At 38.9% G+C, this 17,331-nt stretch overlaps 1 protein-coding gene across 1 annotated transcript in view; it reads left to right on the top strand.

The window, feature by feature from the left end:
* The window catches only part of MPP7 (MAGUK p55 scaffold protein 7), a 225,460-nt gene that overhangs the window by 51,762 nt on the left and 156,367 nt on the right, over positions 1–17,331 (top strand). The window contains exon 2 of the mRNA XM_070381808.1: positions 3,806–3,961. Coding sequence (XP_070237909.1) covers positions 3,925–3,961 — 37 coding nt within the window. The 5' untranslated portion in view covers positions 3,806–3,924. The remainder of the gene's footprint in view (positions 1–3,805; positions 3,962–17,331) is intronic.

Genomic DNA, 17,331 nt, shown 5'->3' with positions numbered 1-17,331 from the left:
TCCCACCAGACGACCTCCTGGGAAGAGAGAGGGGCTGGAGAGTGAGTTCAGTCACCAAAGGCCAGGGATTTATCAACCATGCTTGTGTAATGAAACCTCCATAATAGCCCAAAAGTGTAGGGTCTGGAGAGCTTCGAGGTTGGAGGACATGTGGAGATCTGGGAAGGACATTGCTTCTGGGGAGGGCATGGGAACTCCACTCCCCGCCCCACACACCTTACCCTGTGTGTCTCTTCTCTCTGACTGTTCCTTATTCTTTCCTTTTATAACTAACCAGTAATGTAATAAGTGGGCTTCCCAGGTGGCGTTAAGTGGTAAAGAACCCGCCTGCTAATGCAGGAGACACAAGAGAGGGCACGAACCCTGGGCTGGGAAGATTCCCTGGAGGAGGGCATGGCAACCCGCTTCAGTCTTCTTGCCTGGAAAATCTCATGGACAGAGGAGCCTGGTGGGCTACAGTTCATGGCGCTACAAAGAGTCGGACATGACTGAGCACCCACCCTCAATCTAATAAGCAAATGTTCCCCTGAGTGCTGAGGGCTGAACCTCAGGGAGTTGTGGGAACCTCTGATTTGTCAGAAGCACAGGTGACAGGTGACAACCTGGATCTGATATAAACATTAGAAGGGGGCTCATCTTATAGGACTGAGCCCTCACCCTGTGGGGTCTGGTGCTGTCTCCAGATAGATGGTGTCAGAACTGAGTTAGATTGAAGGACACCCAGCTGGGTCACAGGATTGCTTGATGTGTAGAAAACCACATCGGGTGTCAGAAATGAAGTAGTGTTGTAGTGAAGTATTGAGAGTAGAGGAGACACACAGGAGGAGTGTGTGTGCACATTAATAAAAATTTTTCAGATAATTATTTCACTGGATGCAATGAAGACAAATTTTTTTTTAAAAAATGGAGATCTTAGAACGCTTTCTGCTACAGATGCTTGCACTTCTGTGGTTGACCACTAGATGTCACAAGAGCCCTGGGAGCCCCTAAAGGGCTGCCCAGGGCGGGTAGAAATTGAACATTGTAGGCTCAGGACCTTCACATATTTCACTGTTTCCACATGATCGATGCCAGCAGAACCTGATACAGTGTGATATATAGAAGCAAGGTATGACTGGAATAATGAAATTTCAAAAATAAGCCCTTTTAGAGGAGGGTTGTAATAGTTCTGTTGGGGATTGTAAATGTTTCAGGTGCACTTGACACTGGTTTCGTTCCTGGCGTTCGGGTCTCTCTTTTTTGTTTTTTATGGAAAGATGGATTGAACTTCAATTTAAGAATATTCGGTAATCCCTCTCAGGACATACTGTAACAGCTGGTATTTTTGTGTTGTAGTAAATCGATTCCATACAACAGTCAGTAATAATCACAACTGGGTTCTGACAAATTCCAAAGCATTTTCAGTAAGTTTAGCCAAAGAAAATATCATGATTACTACAGAAATTTAACTCAGTTTGAAAGTTAAACCCAGCAACTCCGCTTCGTTCCACAGAATATTAACCATTTTCCCTGATGAGATTTTATCAAGCCACTTATTTTTTTTATTGATATACTTGTATATGTTCTGAGAACATAATTACCTTGTAGCGTATATTTCTTAAATAATACATTTTTGGAAAAAATTACCTTGAGTGTTTACTGTGAAATAAAAGGTGAGAAATGCTACGATAAAATCTTCTGTCTATGGCATACGTGGAAGGCTGCAGCATCAACTCAGAAGGATGTTATGATGTGAAATGTAAGGTGGTTTTTAGTTTTAATAGGATGTTTGTTACAAGCATAAATCGATTTATTATATGCTGTATGTGGTTTATGAAATTAAAACATTGTAAATTCTTTAAGGCTTGAAGAAAGTTGTAGTTTGCATGGTATAGATTATGTAGTATGTGTATTTCTGTAGTTAGATAATCTGTACCATACAAATTGTGATTTATGGCATAAAGAACTTAAATTACATACATACACACTATAATAAATACCTGCATATATACGTTTTGTCCTAATGGTAGAAATATGTGTGCATACATTTTACAAATTATAACCGTTTTTCCTTTTCTTCTCGGCAGCAGAACAAAAGTTTACTAATTGAATGCATTTTTAAAATTACGTATGGTCTGTTTTTTATTTTCTTTGTGTTTGAATAGAGGAAAACTTTTATGTAGTTGAATCTGAATCTGGATTGTTAGGATAGCTTATGAAAACGAAGCAGTGTTACCTTTTAAAATTATTAGGGAAAATAGCTTCAGAGATGTGGGTTAATGAAACTTTGATTTTCCCTTTTTGTCTTATTTTTAGCTTAGTGATTTGTATTTTCACTTGGTATTTAAAATAACGGCCACCACATTTTTAATTAACACAGAGAGGATCTCTGTATGGATTTGTATGCATATTTTCACCACGTTAACCTTTGTAACATAAAACAGAACTCAAGACACTGCACCCGGTTACTTGGTCCAAGATAGTCTTTTTGATGGTGAATATTTTTATACTAATATTTACTTTGATAATTAAAAAGCTAATTTAGAAAGCTCTAATAGAATTTTATAGTCTGGGTTTCTTCACGAAGAATTTGGCAAGCTCATTTTCTTTATTCTGTAATGTGAATCAGCAATTTAAACGCTTTTAAGAATTGAAGTGAGCCAGTTTTTCAAATGTTTACAGTATCTGTTTTTCTTGTTAATATATGTTAAAATATGCTTTTAAATCACTGATCTTGCTTTATAGAGAACGGGGTGGGAGGGGAAATGCACTAAAAAGTGAGTTTAAACCCATTGTGTGGTTCTTCTGATTTCTGAAAAATGTAAATGCAGTGTATTTTCCGTTATTAGGCAGCTGTGGTCCAAATTTAAACCACATGGCCTCCTTCTAGGTGTCAGGCCAATGTAAATTTTAATCTTGCTACTTTTATGTTTTCATTTTATAATCTCATTACCTGAATTTAAAAAACCCGGTCATCATATTCATTGTTTGCAGGATGCTGTTTTGTATCCTCTGGCTCATTGGAAGGTCAAGCAACTCTAAATTGCCATTATCTTCATTTGCACATAAGGAAATTAAGGCTTAATGAGGTTAAACAACTAGATCACAGGGCTAGCAGGATTAGAGACTGAGCCAAACTCTAGAGCCCTTGCTTTTAGTTATTATACAATAGTGCCTTTACTGCTTATTTGGGGATAAACATTACTGAAAACAGTTATTTAAAGAATCAATATTTTTCAAGATCCAGCAAAGCTTAGTTTTTACTACAACAATTTATTTTCATTTATTAGCTTGGATTGTGAGGTTTAGTTTAGATTATCAACAGTTCTGTAAATCTAAAATGACATCTTGCTTTAATCCGAGTATTCTTTCAAGGTCGTTTGTGATCTTCAGTTAGCAAATTTGCAGTTGTCTTATTAGGATGACCTACTTAAATTAGTTCTAAGTTGTTGACAACTTACAGACTCTTTTCTACATTTAGAAATACAGTTTAGAATTCTAATGAAGGGGAAGAGTTTTAGAATGATACTGGCTTACAAAAGCTTCCTTAAGTCCTCCGTCTGTGCCGTCAGCGATTTTTAAAGCAACTGTAAAAATCTTTACAGAAGGCTTGACACATGCACGAAGAACTTGCGTGTTTTTAATTAGAAGTCCCACGTCAAAATCAAAAACTCTCCCACTTCCTATTTGTCTGTGCTCTCTAGACGAAACGGTGAGGCTTGTGATCTCATAATGTGTTGGGATCAGCATTTTGAATTAGTTACAGCAAGTTGCAATGTAGTCATCCTGCCTCTTCTGTTTTTTAATGTGTTCCTTTTCTTTGTAGAAACCGCCTGCACGGGGACACACACATCTCGGTAGTCGGCCCCGGGAGTGGCTGCAGGGGTTGGCATCTCGGCCGCCTTCCAGGGGAGTGAGTTGGCAGCACCGGCCGGGCTCAGCATCATGCCCGCACTGTCCACAGGCTCGGGGAACGACACAGGTACAGAGCCCACAAGGGCGCTTCCCCTCCCATCCTTACAAACATCCTTTTCACACTGAAAACCCGCATTGCTTTAAGCCAGTGCAGACAGGTCATGCTTGTTGTTCGGTAACCAACGCCAGGGCCAACCTTGGCTTTCCAGGATGAACGTGACCTCAGGGCGTGGGCGGAAGTGGCTTTCTCCGGGTAGTGACGGCTCCTACCGATGCTCTTGTCCTCTCCTGCGTTTTGGAATAATGTCGTACATTTACACTTTTTTTTAAATTAAGTTTTTTAAAGATACAGAAGAGTGTGGACAGTTTCATGCTACTCATATTACCCTCTGCTCCAGTTTAATCATAACTATGAATTTCTTGGGCCATATTTGCTCAGACCTCTCATTTTTTTCTCCACGCCCCCTGCCCCCTCCTCCCCGTTTTTTTCCATTTTCTTTCTTCTTGTCTAGAGATACAAACTGTTCTGCAGTTGATATATGTCATTAAAGGACTCAATTAAAACAAATATTTCACCTTGTTATCAGTTGTAAGAATTAGTGATACTTAGAATAAAGATTTCCAAGAAAGGGAAAAAAGCTCACGCATGTAGATATGTGTGAAATGCCCTCCTCTGCTCTAATTCAGGAGGTGGGGTGGGGGTGGTCAGTGCCCCTTTTCTGGAATTCCCCAGAGTTAGCACTTTTAAAAAAATGTAAATTCCTGGACCCTCCTCAGAATTATTAAAACAGAATGTAACTGGGGTTGGGGAGCTATAGCTTGCATTTTTTTTTTTAAGTTGTCTATTTTTATTGAGAGTGAATGGGGGCTACTCTCTAGTTGCGGTACATGCGTTTCTCAACATGGGGGCTTCTCTTGTGGTAGAGCACAGGCTCAGTGGTTGTAGCACACTTAGGTGCTTCCTGGAATGTGGGATCCTCCTGGATCAGGGATCAAATGCATTGTTCTCTGCGTTGGCAGGCAGATTGTTATCCATTGTACCACCAGGGAAGTCCGGCGTGAGTTTTTAAGACCACTCAAAAGCAGGGGTGGCAAAGAATGTGACTATGAGGGATGTTCTTTGTGGCACTGACCACGCTGACTTGGTCCCAACAGCCTTCTGCAACCAACCGGGACCTGTCTCATCCTGGACAGGTCCGGGCACCATAGTTTCAAAAGAGCCAAATCACAGATGTGATGTTGTGTTGTGTAGGTTACCCTGGCCTTCTCATTTGCACTGTGTTCTCAGGTCATTCTTCGCTATTTCAGGCTGAGATATTCACTTTGGCAAATTTTGTCTCCTCTTTATCCATCAAGAGTGATGTTTTTCTACTGTGATTTATACTGAGCATTAGTTTTCCTTAGGAAGTGATTTTGATTTTTAAATTGCATGAAAATCTTTTTTTCTCAAGACGTGAACTTGGAAGCAGCTCCTTTGGAAAAAAAAATTTTTTTTTTCTTTTCAATTTTTATGTAGTCCCACATTGTGTTCGACTATATAAAATGAATGATTTAAGTTTCCGTAGTGGTTTGGGAAATTATAGATAAAATTTATTTGAACCATAAATTTACTACAGTTTATGTAATGAATAAGTTTTATGCTTTGCCATTCACCAAAAAATGCCTTAGTTTAATTGAATGCAAAATATTTTTGTTGATTACACCTTACATGGGGAATGATTAAAATGGAGTATTTATAGTTTAGGCGTCAATCATAAAAAAATACCATAGGCTGTTTAGAATGGAGAAAGGATACTCCCAGGCCTGCTTGGTGCAAACCTGAAATGCTGCTGTGACACACCTGGCTTTGCAATATTTTTTTGCCCAGCATGTCCCAGCAAGGTTGGCACTGGGCAGAGGAGACTGTTACAAGAGTCACCGCGGTCAGGGGCGCCCCAGGGTGTGGGCACCTGTGATGTGCTGAGGTTCCCTGTCCTTCCCTGTAGGCCACATGCCCTTGGCCAGTCAGGGGTCATTGATACTGTTAGCAGGTTGCTTAGCAAGGAGGTTGCTGTTCTAAGTCTCCCAGGGAACAGAGTTAGCATAGCTGAAGGCAGACCTCATGCAAGAACAGGGGGGGACTCACAATGACCCCAGTGCTCACGTGGGGAAATACTTCCTGTGTAAACTTCTACCACTTCTTCTTTCTCTGAAACAGTTAGTTATACAAGTAACGCAGAAGAACATTCCTGCTGTCAAAGACACACAGATAAAAAAGGAAAGAAATCTTTTCAACCACTTTTCTCCCTCACCCTCCATGTCCTTTTCTTTCTGTTTGATGAGTGTCCTGCAAGAACTTTCTGTACATTAAACACCTACATGCATATGTACGTAAAAGTGTATGTACATAAATAACATTGTTTTGTCTTTTTTATGTTTTAATCACAGATTTTATCATACTCTGTGGATTATTCCATAGCTTTTCTTCTACACCAAATAATATGTCTCAAAGAGACATATTTCTATGAGGTGTGTGTGTATATATATGCCTGTATATATAGATATATGTATATCCTCCAATTTCTTTTAAGTGAATGCATAGTTTTTCTATTGTGTAACAGTTTAACGAACCAGACTACTCTTAATGAAAGCCCTGGTTTTGTTACTTTTGTGTTATTTTAGGAGAAAAGATGTATGCATTTAATAGATGTTGCCAGATTGTTCTGTAGAGGGGTTGGACCACTTAACAGTATGTGGACATTGCATTCAAAATCATTTCCGCTGTGTTCTTGTCAATATTCAGTATTCTATCCTTATAATTTTTACTGATCTGATGGGGGAAAACAGGGTGTCTTAAGTGTGAAGTGTGCATCAGTCCTGACATTGAACACTTTTTTAATGGTCATTTATTCCTCTGGTTGGTTTGTTCATATCCCTTTCCCATCATTCTATTGGTTTATCACTTTCTTATTTATTTGCAGTATCTCTTTATTTGTGTTTTGGATATTAATCCTTTGGGTCATTTTAGGTTGAACACCATTTTTCCTCATCAGTCATTTGCCCTTTTTTTCTTCCTTAAATAGTACCATTGTTAAATAGAAGTTGAAAGTGTTCATATGGGCAGGTATATTCTGAATGGTGAATGCTTTTTTCCTTCTGCTTAAGAAGACCTTTCCAAGAGGATTTCAAAATCTTAATAATTAAAAAAAATTGTATTTACATTATTTGGAATTTTAGTCCAAACTAGTTGGACTAGTTGGACATGGGAGGAGACAGGGATCTAATCAAATCTTAACATATTTCCCTGTTGAAGAACCAGCAGTCTCTATGTGCCACCTACTCTGGAGGAGAGTGTGCCCTGCCCCCTTTCCTTCCGGGTGAAGTATCCATGTAAGTTGTTTGAAATAATTTGTCTCTTCTCTCCCATCAGTTTATTCAGTCTGTATCAGTGTGGATTCTTGGATGTTTGTTTATACTTTGGGACATCACCCAGTTCTACTTCATTTATTTGGTGGTTCAGATTGCCCCAGCTTTGGGCACAGGAGCTTTTTCAGTTCGTTTCTTTGACATATCCCCATCCACCGAGGGTTTGTTTTTAATGCTTCCTTCCTTTGGGCACGATGAGGTGCTCTGGGTTTATCTTGCCATGCCCCATTTAGAATCAGCCAGTTTTCAAAGGACCACTAGGGAATGGGTAGAAGCCAAGATCTGGATGATAGCTTTGCATAGTGTTGCTCATATATGAACATTTCTACATGCAATCATCTGTAAGTATATTAAGCTAAGTGTGAGCATGGCTCTGAAGTTTCCTTAGGTTTTCCTTGTGTTTGATGACATTAATGGTTTTTGTGAGTACTTACTGATGTTTCCAGCTCTAATCCATAGGAAATAAGTTGTTTTAGCCTCTTTCTCTTGTCTGTAGATCCCACTGGCTGCCATATATCCATCCTTCTACCTAATTATTTATTTACACAGTGTATGTGTGTAGGAATATCTGAATTGTTACCTGTCCTCTTTGAAAAACAGCTTTTATCAACCAGAGAGCTGATCTTGTTTTGTTCCTGTGATAGTACCATTCTGTTCTGAATTTTATGGGATCATTCTTTCCCTGCATAGTGCTTAAATGTTAGTATTAGTTTTATAAATTCATTAGGTCTGGATTTTACAAATATCATATGATGTGAAATGTAATATATATATATACAGAAATGCATATAAAACTTTTTATAATACAGTTTTAAAAGTGATTATAATTCAAGTGACCACCACCTGAGTAAAGAAATTGAACACTCTGAGAGCAATCCAAGCACTTCTTCCCATTCAGCACCTCCTCTTCCCTGGTGGCTCAGACTGAAGAATCTGCCTGCAACACAGAAGACCTGGGTTCAGTCCCTGGGTCGGGCAGATTCCTTGGAGAAGGGAATGGCAACCCACTGCAGGATCCTTGCCTGGGAAATTTCCATGGACAGAGGAGCCTGGTGGGCTATAGTCCATGGGGTTGCAAAGAGTTGGACATGACTGAGCGACTCACACACACACACAACTTCTTTAGAGATGGACAGAAAAGGAAAAGATTCCTACCTCACATGGTGCACAAAAGATACGTTTTAAACATCCCTAGGCACTTTGGTTTAATTTTACCTGTCGTTGAGCTTTATAAATGGAATTACAGTGTATGAATTTTTTTTTTAGGTGACGATGTAGAATGTGAAAAAAATAATAAATTATAAAATTTTAAAAGTGGATCAGATCAGATCGGATCAGTCACTCAGTTGTGTCCGACTCTTTGCGACCTCATGAATTGCAGCACGCCAGGCCTCCCTGTCCATCACCAACTCCCGAGTTCACTCAGACTCACGTCCATCGAGTCAGTGATGCCATCCAGCCATCTCATCCTCTGTCGTCCCCTTCTCCTCCTGCCCCCAATCCCTCCCAGCATCAGAGTCTTTTCCAATGAGTCAACTCTTCGCATGAGGTGGCCAAAGTGCTGGAGTTTCAGCTTTAGCATCATTCCTTCCAAAGAAATCCCAGGGCTGATCTCCTTCAGAATGGACTTGTTGGATCTCTTTGCAGTCCAAGGGACTCTCAAGAGTCTTCTCCAACAGCACAGTTCAAAATCATCAGTTCTTCAGCACTCAGCTTTCTTCACAGTCCAACTCTCATATCCATACATGACCACAGGAAAAACCATAGCCTTGACTAGACGGACCTTTGTTGGCAAAGTAATGGCTCTGCTTTTGAATATGCTATCTAGGTTGGTCATAACTTTCCTTCCAAAAGTGGATACATAAAATAAATATTACAAAATCCAGAGGAAAAGCAAAATATTTTTACTGCTTGACATACCTCTGTACTTGTTTTTCTTCTTTATTTTTTGACTATCTACTTTTTGATCGTCTCTGCCTGTGACAATGATTTTGTAATACTGACTTTAAGACCTTCTGGTCTGTAAAGGGGAAGCGCAGGTTACTTGTGTAGACAGTCCTTCTGACACACAGTGATTCTGACACCAGTTCTGTGGGTTTTTTCCTCTGCGACTCCAGCCAGGTGTCTTACAGTTCAGTTCTGACACACACTGGAGGTGGCGCCAACCTCACAGGTTATGGGTGCAGCTCCCTGAGACTTCCCACCATTTCAGATACCAATTACAAGCACTAGGTCCTCGGGTTACCCCAATTTCTATCTAGCTCGGCTGCAAGTCAGAGGTTCCCATAACTGCATCCTTGCATTCAGTCATGTGCTAGAACAGCTCAAAGAACTAAGGGAAACATTGACCTTGTCTTTGTCAGATTGTTGTTGTTTAGTTGCTAAGTCATGTCTGACTCTTTTGAGACCCCATGGACTGTAGCCCACTAGGCTCCTCTGTCCATAGGATTTCCCAGGCAAGAATACTGGCGTGGGTTGCTCTTTTCTCCTTCAGGGAATCTTCCCAACCCAGGGATTGAACTGGTGTCTCCTGCATTGGCAGGTGGAATCTTTACCATTTGAACCACCAGGGGAGCCCTTTGTCAGGTTATATTATATTATATCACATAATAAAGGACATGGTGAAGGATGCAGGTGAAGAGATATGTAGGGTGAGGTATGGAGGGGTCCAGAGATCAGAAGACTCTATCCCAGGGAGTTGGGGTCTATAAGCCTCCTGGTGTGTAGAAACTCGCTGGATCCATAGTACTGGGGTTTTTATGATACCTTCAACATGTAAGCGTGACCCATGATTACCTCTGCCTTCAGTCCCTTTCCTTCTCCTCCAGAATGCGGGAGTGATCCTGTCTCTTCATCTCTTGTATCTGTTGCTCACTGTGGTCCATGTGTAGTGATAGCTCATGGTATTGAATAGTTTTCATTTTCATTTCTTGGTTATTTATGAGGTTGGACACATTTTCACATTGGCAACTTAGATTTCCTCTTTGTTGAAGTACCAATTTAAATCTTCTGCTCATTTTTGAAGTGCCTGGTCTTCTGTGTAGGACATGTTTTTATGTTATGCATTCTGTGCTTCATAAGCTTTGCTGGTTACCCGTGTGATACCATCCTTTCTCCATCTGGGGCTGTCTTCTCCTTCATGCTTCCTTCCGTGGTCCACATGTAGAAGGTACACATTTCAGTGTAGCTCATTATCATGGACTTTATGGTTAGTGATGTCTATATTTTATTCATGAAATATTTCCTTAGCTTATGGTCGGGAAGTTGCTCCTCCTTTCTTTTACATTTTGATTTTAATGCTCTAGAACAAATTTTCGTATAAGGTGTGAGTTGGGCTCCAGGATGTCCAGTTGTCCCACCATGAGGTTGTGAAGACCACCTTCTCTCCCCTGCTCACACAGCTGCCCGCTGGTACCCTCATTACAGTGTTGATGTCAGCGTGACCTGTACCATCCTCATTTTTAGTTCTAGATCTGAAAAGGAATCACGTCAATGTTTCTTGTTTCTTCTTTATCATATTTGCTCAAGGTTTTGTTCATGTGTGCCTTTTATTAGATTAAGGAAGTTTCCTTTTATTCTTAGTTTGCAGAAAACTTTTTTTTCCAATGATTAGCCATTGAATTTTATCAAGTGCTTTTTATTTATTATTGTAATCAATATGATTTGTTTCATGTAAATCTCAATATAACAAATCTCACTGATTTTTTAAAAAAACTTTATTTTGTATTGGGGTATAGCTGATTAACAATGTTATGATACTTTCAGGTGAATAGCTAAGGAACTCAGCCATACACGTACATGTGTTTATTCTCCCCTAAACTGCCCTCACGTCCACATAACACTCAGCAGAGTTCCATATGCTGTACAATAGGTCCTGGTTGGTTTTCCATCTAAGTATAGCAGTGTGTGCATGTCCATCCCAAACTCTCTATCCTCCCATTCCTTCCCCTGGCATCCAGTCTGTGAGTCTCTTTCTGTTTTGTAAGTTCATTTGTATCATTCCTTTTTAGAGTCTATGTTTAAGGGATGTCATATGATACTTCTCCTTCTCTTGCTGTCTTACTTCACTCAGTATGACAATCTCTAGGTCCATCCATGTTGCTGCAAATGGCATTATTTCATTCTTTTTTAATGGCCAAGTAATATTCCATTGTATATACATACCACATCTTCTTTATCCAGTCCTCTCTCAAGGGACATTTAGGTTGCTTCCATGTCTTGGCTATTGTAAACAGTGCTGCAGTGAACACTGGGGTGCATGGATCTTTTCGGATCATGTTTTTCTCTAGATCTGTGCCCAAGAGTGGGATTTCAGGGTCATGTGGTAGTTCTGTTTTTAGTTTTTTTTAATTTAAGGAGCCTCCCTACTATTCTCCATAGTGACTGTATCAATTTACATCCCCATCAACAATGCAGAGGGTTAGCTTCTCTCCATACCCTCTCCAGCATTTATCATTTGTGGATTTTTTTGATGATAGCCATTCTGACTGATGTAAAGTGATATCTTATTGTAGTTTTGATTTGCATTTCTCTAATAATTATTGATGTTGAACATCTTTTCATGTGTTTCTTGGCCATCTGTATGTTGTCTTTGGAGAAATAGACATGTCTATTTGGGTCCTCTGCCTATTTTTTGAATGGGTTGCTTGTTTTAATTCTGTTACGTATCATGAGCTGTTTGTAAATTTTGAAGACTAATCCCTTGTTGGTCACATCATTTACAAATATGATCTCCCAGTCTGTGGGTTGCCTTTTCATTTAGTTTGTTGTTTCCTTTGCTGTGCAAAAGCTTTTGAGTTTAAGTAGGTCCCATTTGTTTATTTTTGTTTTTAATTTCCATTTTTCTGGGAGATGGATCGAAAAAGATACTGTTCTGATTTATGTCAGAGTATTCTGGCTATGTTTTCCTCTAGGAGTTTGGTAGTGTCCGGTCTCACATTAGGTCTTTAATCTACTTTGAGCTTATTTATGTGTTTGGTGTTAAAGAATGGTCTAATTTCATTCATTTTTTTTTTTTTTTAACATGTCCAGTTTTCCCAGCACCATTTATTGAACAGACTGACTAATCTCACTAAGTTTTGAATGTCAAACCATTTTAGGGATAAATCCAATTTGCTCACAATTTATCATCCTTTTCATATAGCCTACTTAATTTGATTTGCTCACGTTTTATGTCCAACTTTAATGTCTGTGTTTATGAGTGAGTTTAGCCTATAATTCTCCTTTCTTATTATCTCAGATTTTCACAGTTGTGCAGTGTGTTGGAAGGAGTCTTTACTACCATTCTTTTCTGTTTCTTTTTTGGGGGAGGGGGTTCGTTTGAATCCTTTTATCATTTTAAATTTCCCAGCTAATTATTTTGAAGTTATACTTTCTCTTTCTCTTTTTTTTAGTAGCTATCTTAGAAATTACAACATGCACCCTTTATTATAAAATCTCCTCTTAATCTGTACCTCTATTGTTATCCTGTATTCTTGCCTAGAAAAATCCCATGGGCGGGCTACAATCCATAAGGTCTCAAATAGTTGGACATGACTGAGTGAGTACACGTGGACAGTTAAAAAAATCCAAACAATGAAGAGTCTTTTATTTCATATTTAGAGCATCTTACAATTTGGTATTTTAATCCAAAATAACTTTTCTAATGTAAAAATCTTTAGAGCTTCCATTATCGAAGGTCTGCTTCATTTATCTATTGATCAATGAAGGTCTACTGATGTCCAACTCTCTGTGTGATCATGTCTGACATGCTTTCATTGCCTTTATTTTGAAAGGTATTCTTACTAAGCATAGAATTCTAGGTTAGTATTGTTATTTTTTCAGTGTCCTGGGCACACTGAAACTCCAGTACTTTGGCCACCTCATGCGAAGAGTTGACTCATTGGACAAGACTCTGATGCTGGGAGGGATTGGGGGCAGGAGGAGAAGGGGACGACAGAGGATGAGATGGCTGGATGGCATCACTGACTCGATGGACGTGAGTCTGAGTGAACTCTGGGAGTTGGTGATGGACAGGGAGGCCTGGTGTGCTGTGATTCATGGGGTCGCAAAGAGTCCACACGACTGAGCAACTGAACTGAACTGAACTGAAGAGCCAGAAGGTGAACACATGATACCTTAAAAGCTGCTGGATAGAAATGAGTTGTTAGGCTCTGTGTGTTCACAGTTCCCTTTCACAGCAAGTTGAACTCATTTGACACGTGGTTAACTGGTAGCTGTTCTCTGTGAACAAAAAGCAGTGTGTGCATCCACGTTTGGTATGGTTTTTTTTGGTTACAGTCTACATGGTGCTTGAGCTCCTTTTAACTGAAGCGGTGCACTTATTTTCATCCTTGTCTCTGCTCACACAATGTTTATGAACCAAATGAAGAGGTTTTCTCCAAGTCGTGTGGCTTTTTCAGTGGTGAATAGAAAAATCACCACGTGGCATTTTCTCCCTGTGGCTCACAAGTGGCATCTGCGTCTCAGCTTCTGTCCTGCCCATAGTTTCTTGCAAAGGTATGGTCAGCATCTGCCAGCATGACTACGTGATAGCACTCACTCTTCCTCGTGCATACCTTCACCATTGTGGAGTCCAACAGAATCATCTCAAGCAATAATTTTGCCAGTAATGTTCATTCATTGCATAGTATTTGTCTTTCAGTCTGAGGCTTAGTTTGCAATCTTTATGGCTACAGTGTGACCTATTTTAGCTATACTCCTTACTTAGCTATAAGGAGTGCAGTATTTAGTGATGTCTCTGTAGTTTTTTTTTTTTTTTTTTACTTTGAAGTTTTTAAAAATTGTAAAATGCATATAAAATTTGATACATTAACCATTTGAAGTGTATAATTTAGTAGCATTCATTATATTCAAAATGTGCAAACATCACCACTGTTTATTTCAAAACATTTTCATCACCCCAAACAGAAACTCTGTATCCACTTAACAATGACTCCACTTGCCCCCCACCACCCGTGTCTGGCAGTCACCATTCTACTTTCTGTTTTGCCTGTTTTAGATATTTCCTGTAAATGGAGTTATACACTATTTGTCCTTTTGTGACTGACTTATACCAGTTAATATAATGTTTACAAGATAATATCCACATTATGATCTATGTATCAGAACTTCATTCACTTTTATGGTTGAAGAATATTCTTCTGTATGTATATATGTGTGTATGCTTCTGTGTGCTGAATTTTGTTTATTTTTTTCTGTTGATGGACGCTTGAGATGCTATTTCTGGCTATTGTGAGTAATGCTGTAATGGACATTGCAGTTCAAGTATCTGTTTAAATCTCTGATTTCAGTTCTTTTAGGTATGTGCCTCGGGACAGAATTTCCTGGTCAGATTCTGAATTTAGCTTTCTGAGGAAGCACCTGACTGTTTTCTGCAGTTTGCACAATTGATATTTCCACCAGCAAAGGATGAGAGCTTATATCCTCATCCATACTTGTTATTTTATGTATGTTAAAAGTTACAGTCATCCTAGTACGTGTGAAGTGATAGCTCCCTGTGGTTTTTGTTTGCATTTTCCTAATGACTAATACTGGTAATGGAAGGCAGGAGGAGAAGGATACAAAAGAGGATGAAATGGTTGAATGGCATCAGTAGCTCAATGGACGTGAGTTTGAGCAAGCTCTGGGAGACGGTGAAAGACAGGCAAGCCTGGCGCACTACAGTCCATGGAGTCTCAAAGCATTGGACGCGATTTAGCGACTGAACAACACATGACTGATGATGTCGAGCTTTGTTTCACGTCCTTGTTGGCCATTTGTACAGTTGACCCTTGAATGACACAGGTCAGTTTTTTCTACATCGTTATGCTTTTTGTACATCACATCCCCATGTCTTATTTTTGTTATAACTGGAATTTTGTACCTTTTTATTCCTTTCACTCATTTTGTCCAGCTCCCACCCTTGCCTTTGGCGGTCACCAGTTTGTTCGTATTATCTGTGAGCTGCTTGTTGTTTTTTAGATTCCACATTTAAGTGAGATCAAATGGCATTTGTCTTTCTCTATCTTATTTCACTTAGCATAATACTTTCCAGGTCCAGCCATGTTGTTATAGATGGCGAGATTTCATTTGCTTTTTTAAAGGCTGGATAATATGCCTCTGTGTGTGTGTGTGTGTGTGTGTGAAATATTTTCGCTATCCATCTGTCAGTGGACATTTAGGTTATTTCCATATCTTGGCTATTGTAAGTAATGCTGTAATGAACATACATCTTTTTGAGTTAGTGTTTTTATTTTCCTTGGGTAAATACCCAGAAATGGATATGCTGGATCATATGGTAGTTCTACTTAAAAATTTTTTTTTGAAGAACTCCATACTGTTCTCCATAGTGGCTGTACCAATTTACAATCCCCCAACAGTGTACTACGATTCACTTTTTTCCACATCCTTATCAGAACTTATTTCTTACCTTTTTAATACTAGCCATTCTAATAGGTGTGAGGCGTTATCTCACTGTGGTTTTGATTTGCATTTCTCTAATAATTAGCAATGTTGAACATCTTTTCATGTACCTGTTGGCCCACTGTGTGTCTTCTTTGGAAAAATGTCTATTCGGATAACCTGCCTTCTTTTTAACCCCTTATGAGATATATGAATTGCAAACATTATTATTTTGTAGATTGCCTTTTGATTTTGTTGATGGTTTCCTTTGCCATGCAAAAGCTTTTTAAATTTACATAGTCTTGCTTGTTTAGTTTTGCTTTTCTGCTTTCGCTTCTGGTGTTAAATCCCAATAATCATTGCTCAGACCAGTGTCAAAGAGGCTTCCAGCCTATGTTTTCTTCTAGAAGTTTTATGGTTCAGATCTTAGAGTCACACCTTTAATCCATTTTGAGTTAATCTTTTGTGTAAGGTGTAAGATAATGATCTAGTTTCATTTTTTTTTTCTGTCTTAGCTGTCCAACACCAGTTACTGAAGAAACTCTCCTTTATCCATTGTATATTCTTAGCTCCTTTGTCATAAATTGAATGATCATAGATGCCTGTTTCTGGGCTCTCTATTCTGTTCAGTTGGACTATGTGTCTTTTTTTTTCTTTATCATCTTACCATACTGTTTTGCTTACTAGAGCTTTGTGACATAGTTTGAAATCAGGGAACATGCCTCCACCTTTTTCTTCCTTAAGCTTCCCTTAGCTGTTGGGGTCTTTTATGGTTCTGTACAAATTTTATGATTGTTTGTTCTATTTCTGTGAAAAATGCCATTGAAATGTTCATAGGGATTGCACTGAATTTGTAGATTTCTTTGGGTAGTAGGGACATTTTAACAATATTAATTCTTCCAATCCATAAGTGTGGAATATCTTCCCATTTATTTGTGTTTCTCAGTGTCTTTCATCAGTGACATAGTTTTCAGTGAACAAGTCTTTAATTTTATTGGTTAAAAAAATTATTTCTAAGTATTTTATTCTTTTTGGTGCAATTGTAAATAGGATTGCTTTCTTAATTTCTCTTTCTGATAATTTAGTGTATGGAAACACAGTAGATTTCTGTCCATGATTTTGTATCCTGCAACTTTAGTGAATCCATTTATTTATTCTAACTTCCCTTGGTGGAGTCGTTAGGGTTTTCTATATATAATGTCTTGTCATCTGTGAAGAGTTACAGTTTTACTTCTTCCTTTTTGATTTAGATGCCTTTTACTTCCTTTTGTCTGATTGCCATGACTAGGACTTCTAGTACTTTGTTGAATAAAAGTGGTGAGAGGGAGCATCCTTGTTCTGCTCCTCATCTTAGAAGAAATGCTTTCAGCTTTTCCCCTCTGACTATGATATTAGCTCTGGGTTTGTCATAGACGGCCTTTATTGTATTGAGATGTGTTTCCACTGTACCCACTTTGTTGAGAGTTTTTATCATGAAGGTGTGTTGAATCTAGTCACATGCTTTTTCTGCGTCGATTGAGATGATCATATGACTTTTATTATTTATTCTGTTAATGTGTATCTCAAATTGATTTGCGGATGCTGAACCATCCTTGCATACCTGGAATAAATGCACTTTCTTATGGTGCATCCACTTTTTAATGTAATGTT

This window comes from Bos mutus, chromosome 13 (genome assembly GCF_027580195.1).
Source record: "Bos mutus isolate GX-2022 chromosome 13, NWIPB_WYAK_1.1, whole genome shotgun sequence".
In the NCBI taxonomy this organism is placed as follows: domain Eukaryota; kingdom Metazoa; phylum Chordata; class Mammalia; order Artiodactyla; family Bovidae; genus Bos; species Bos mutus.
This window is presented reverse-complemented; position numbering and strand designations above follow the sequence as displayed.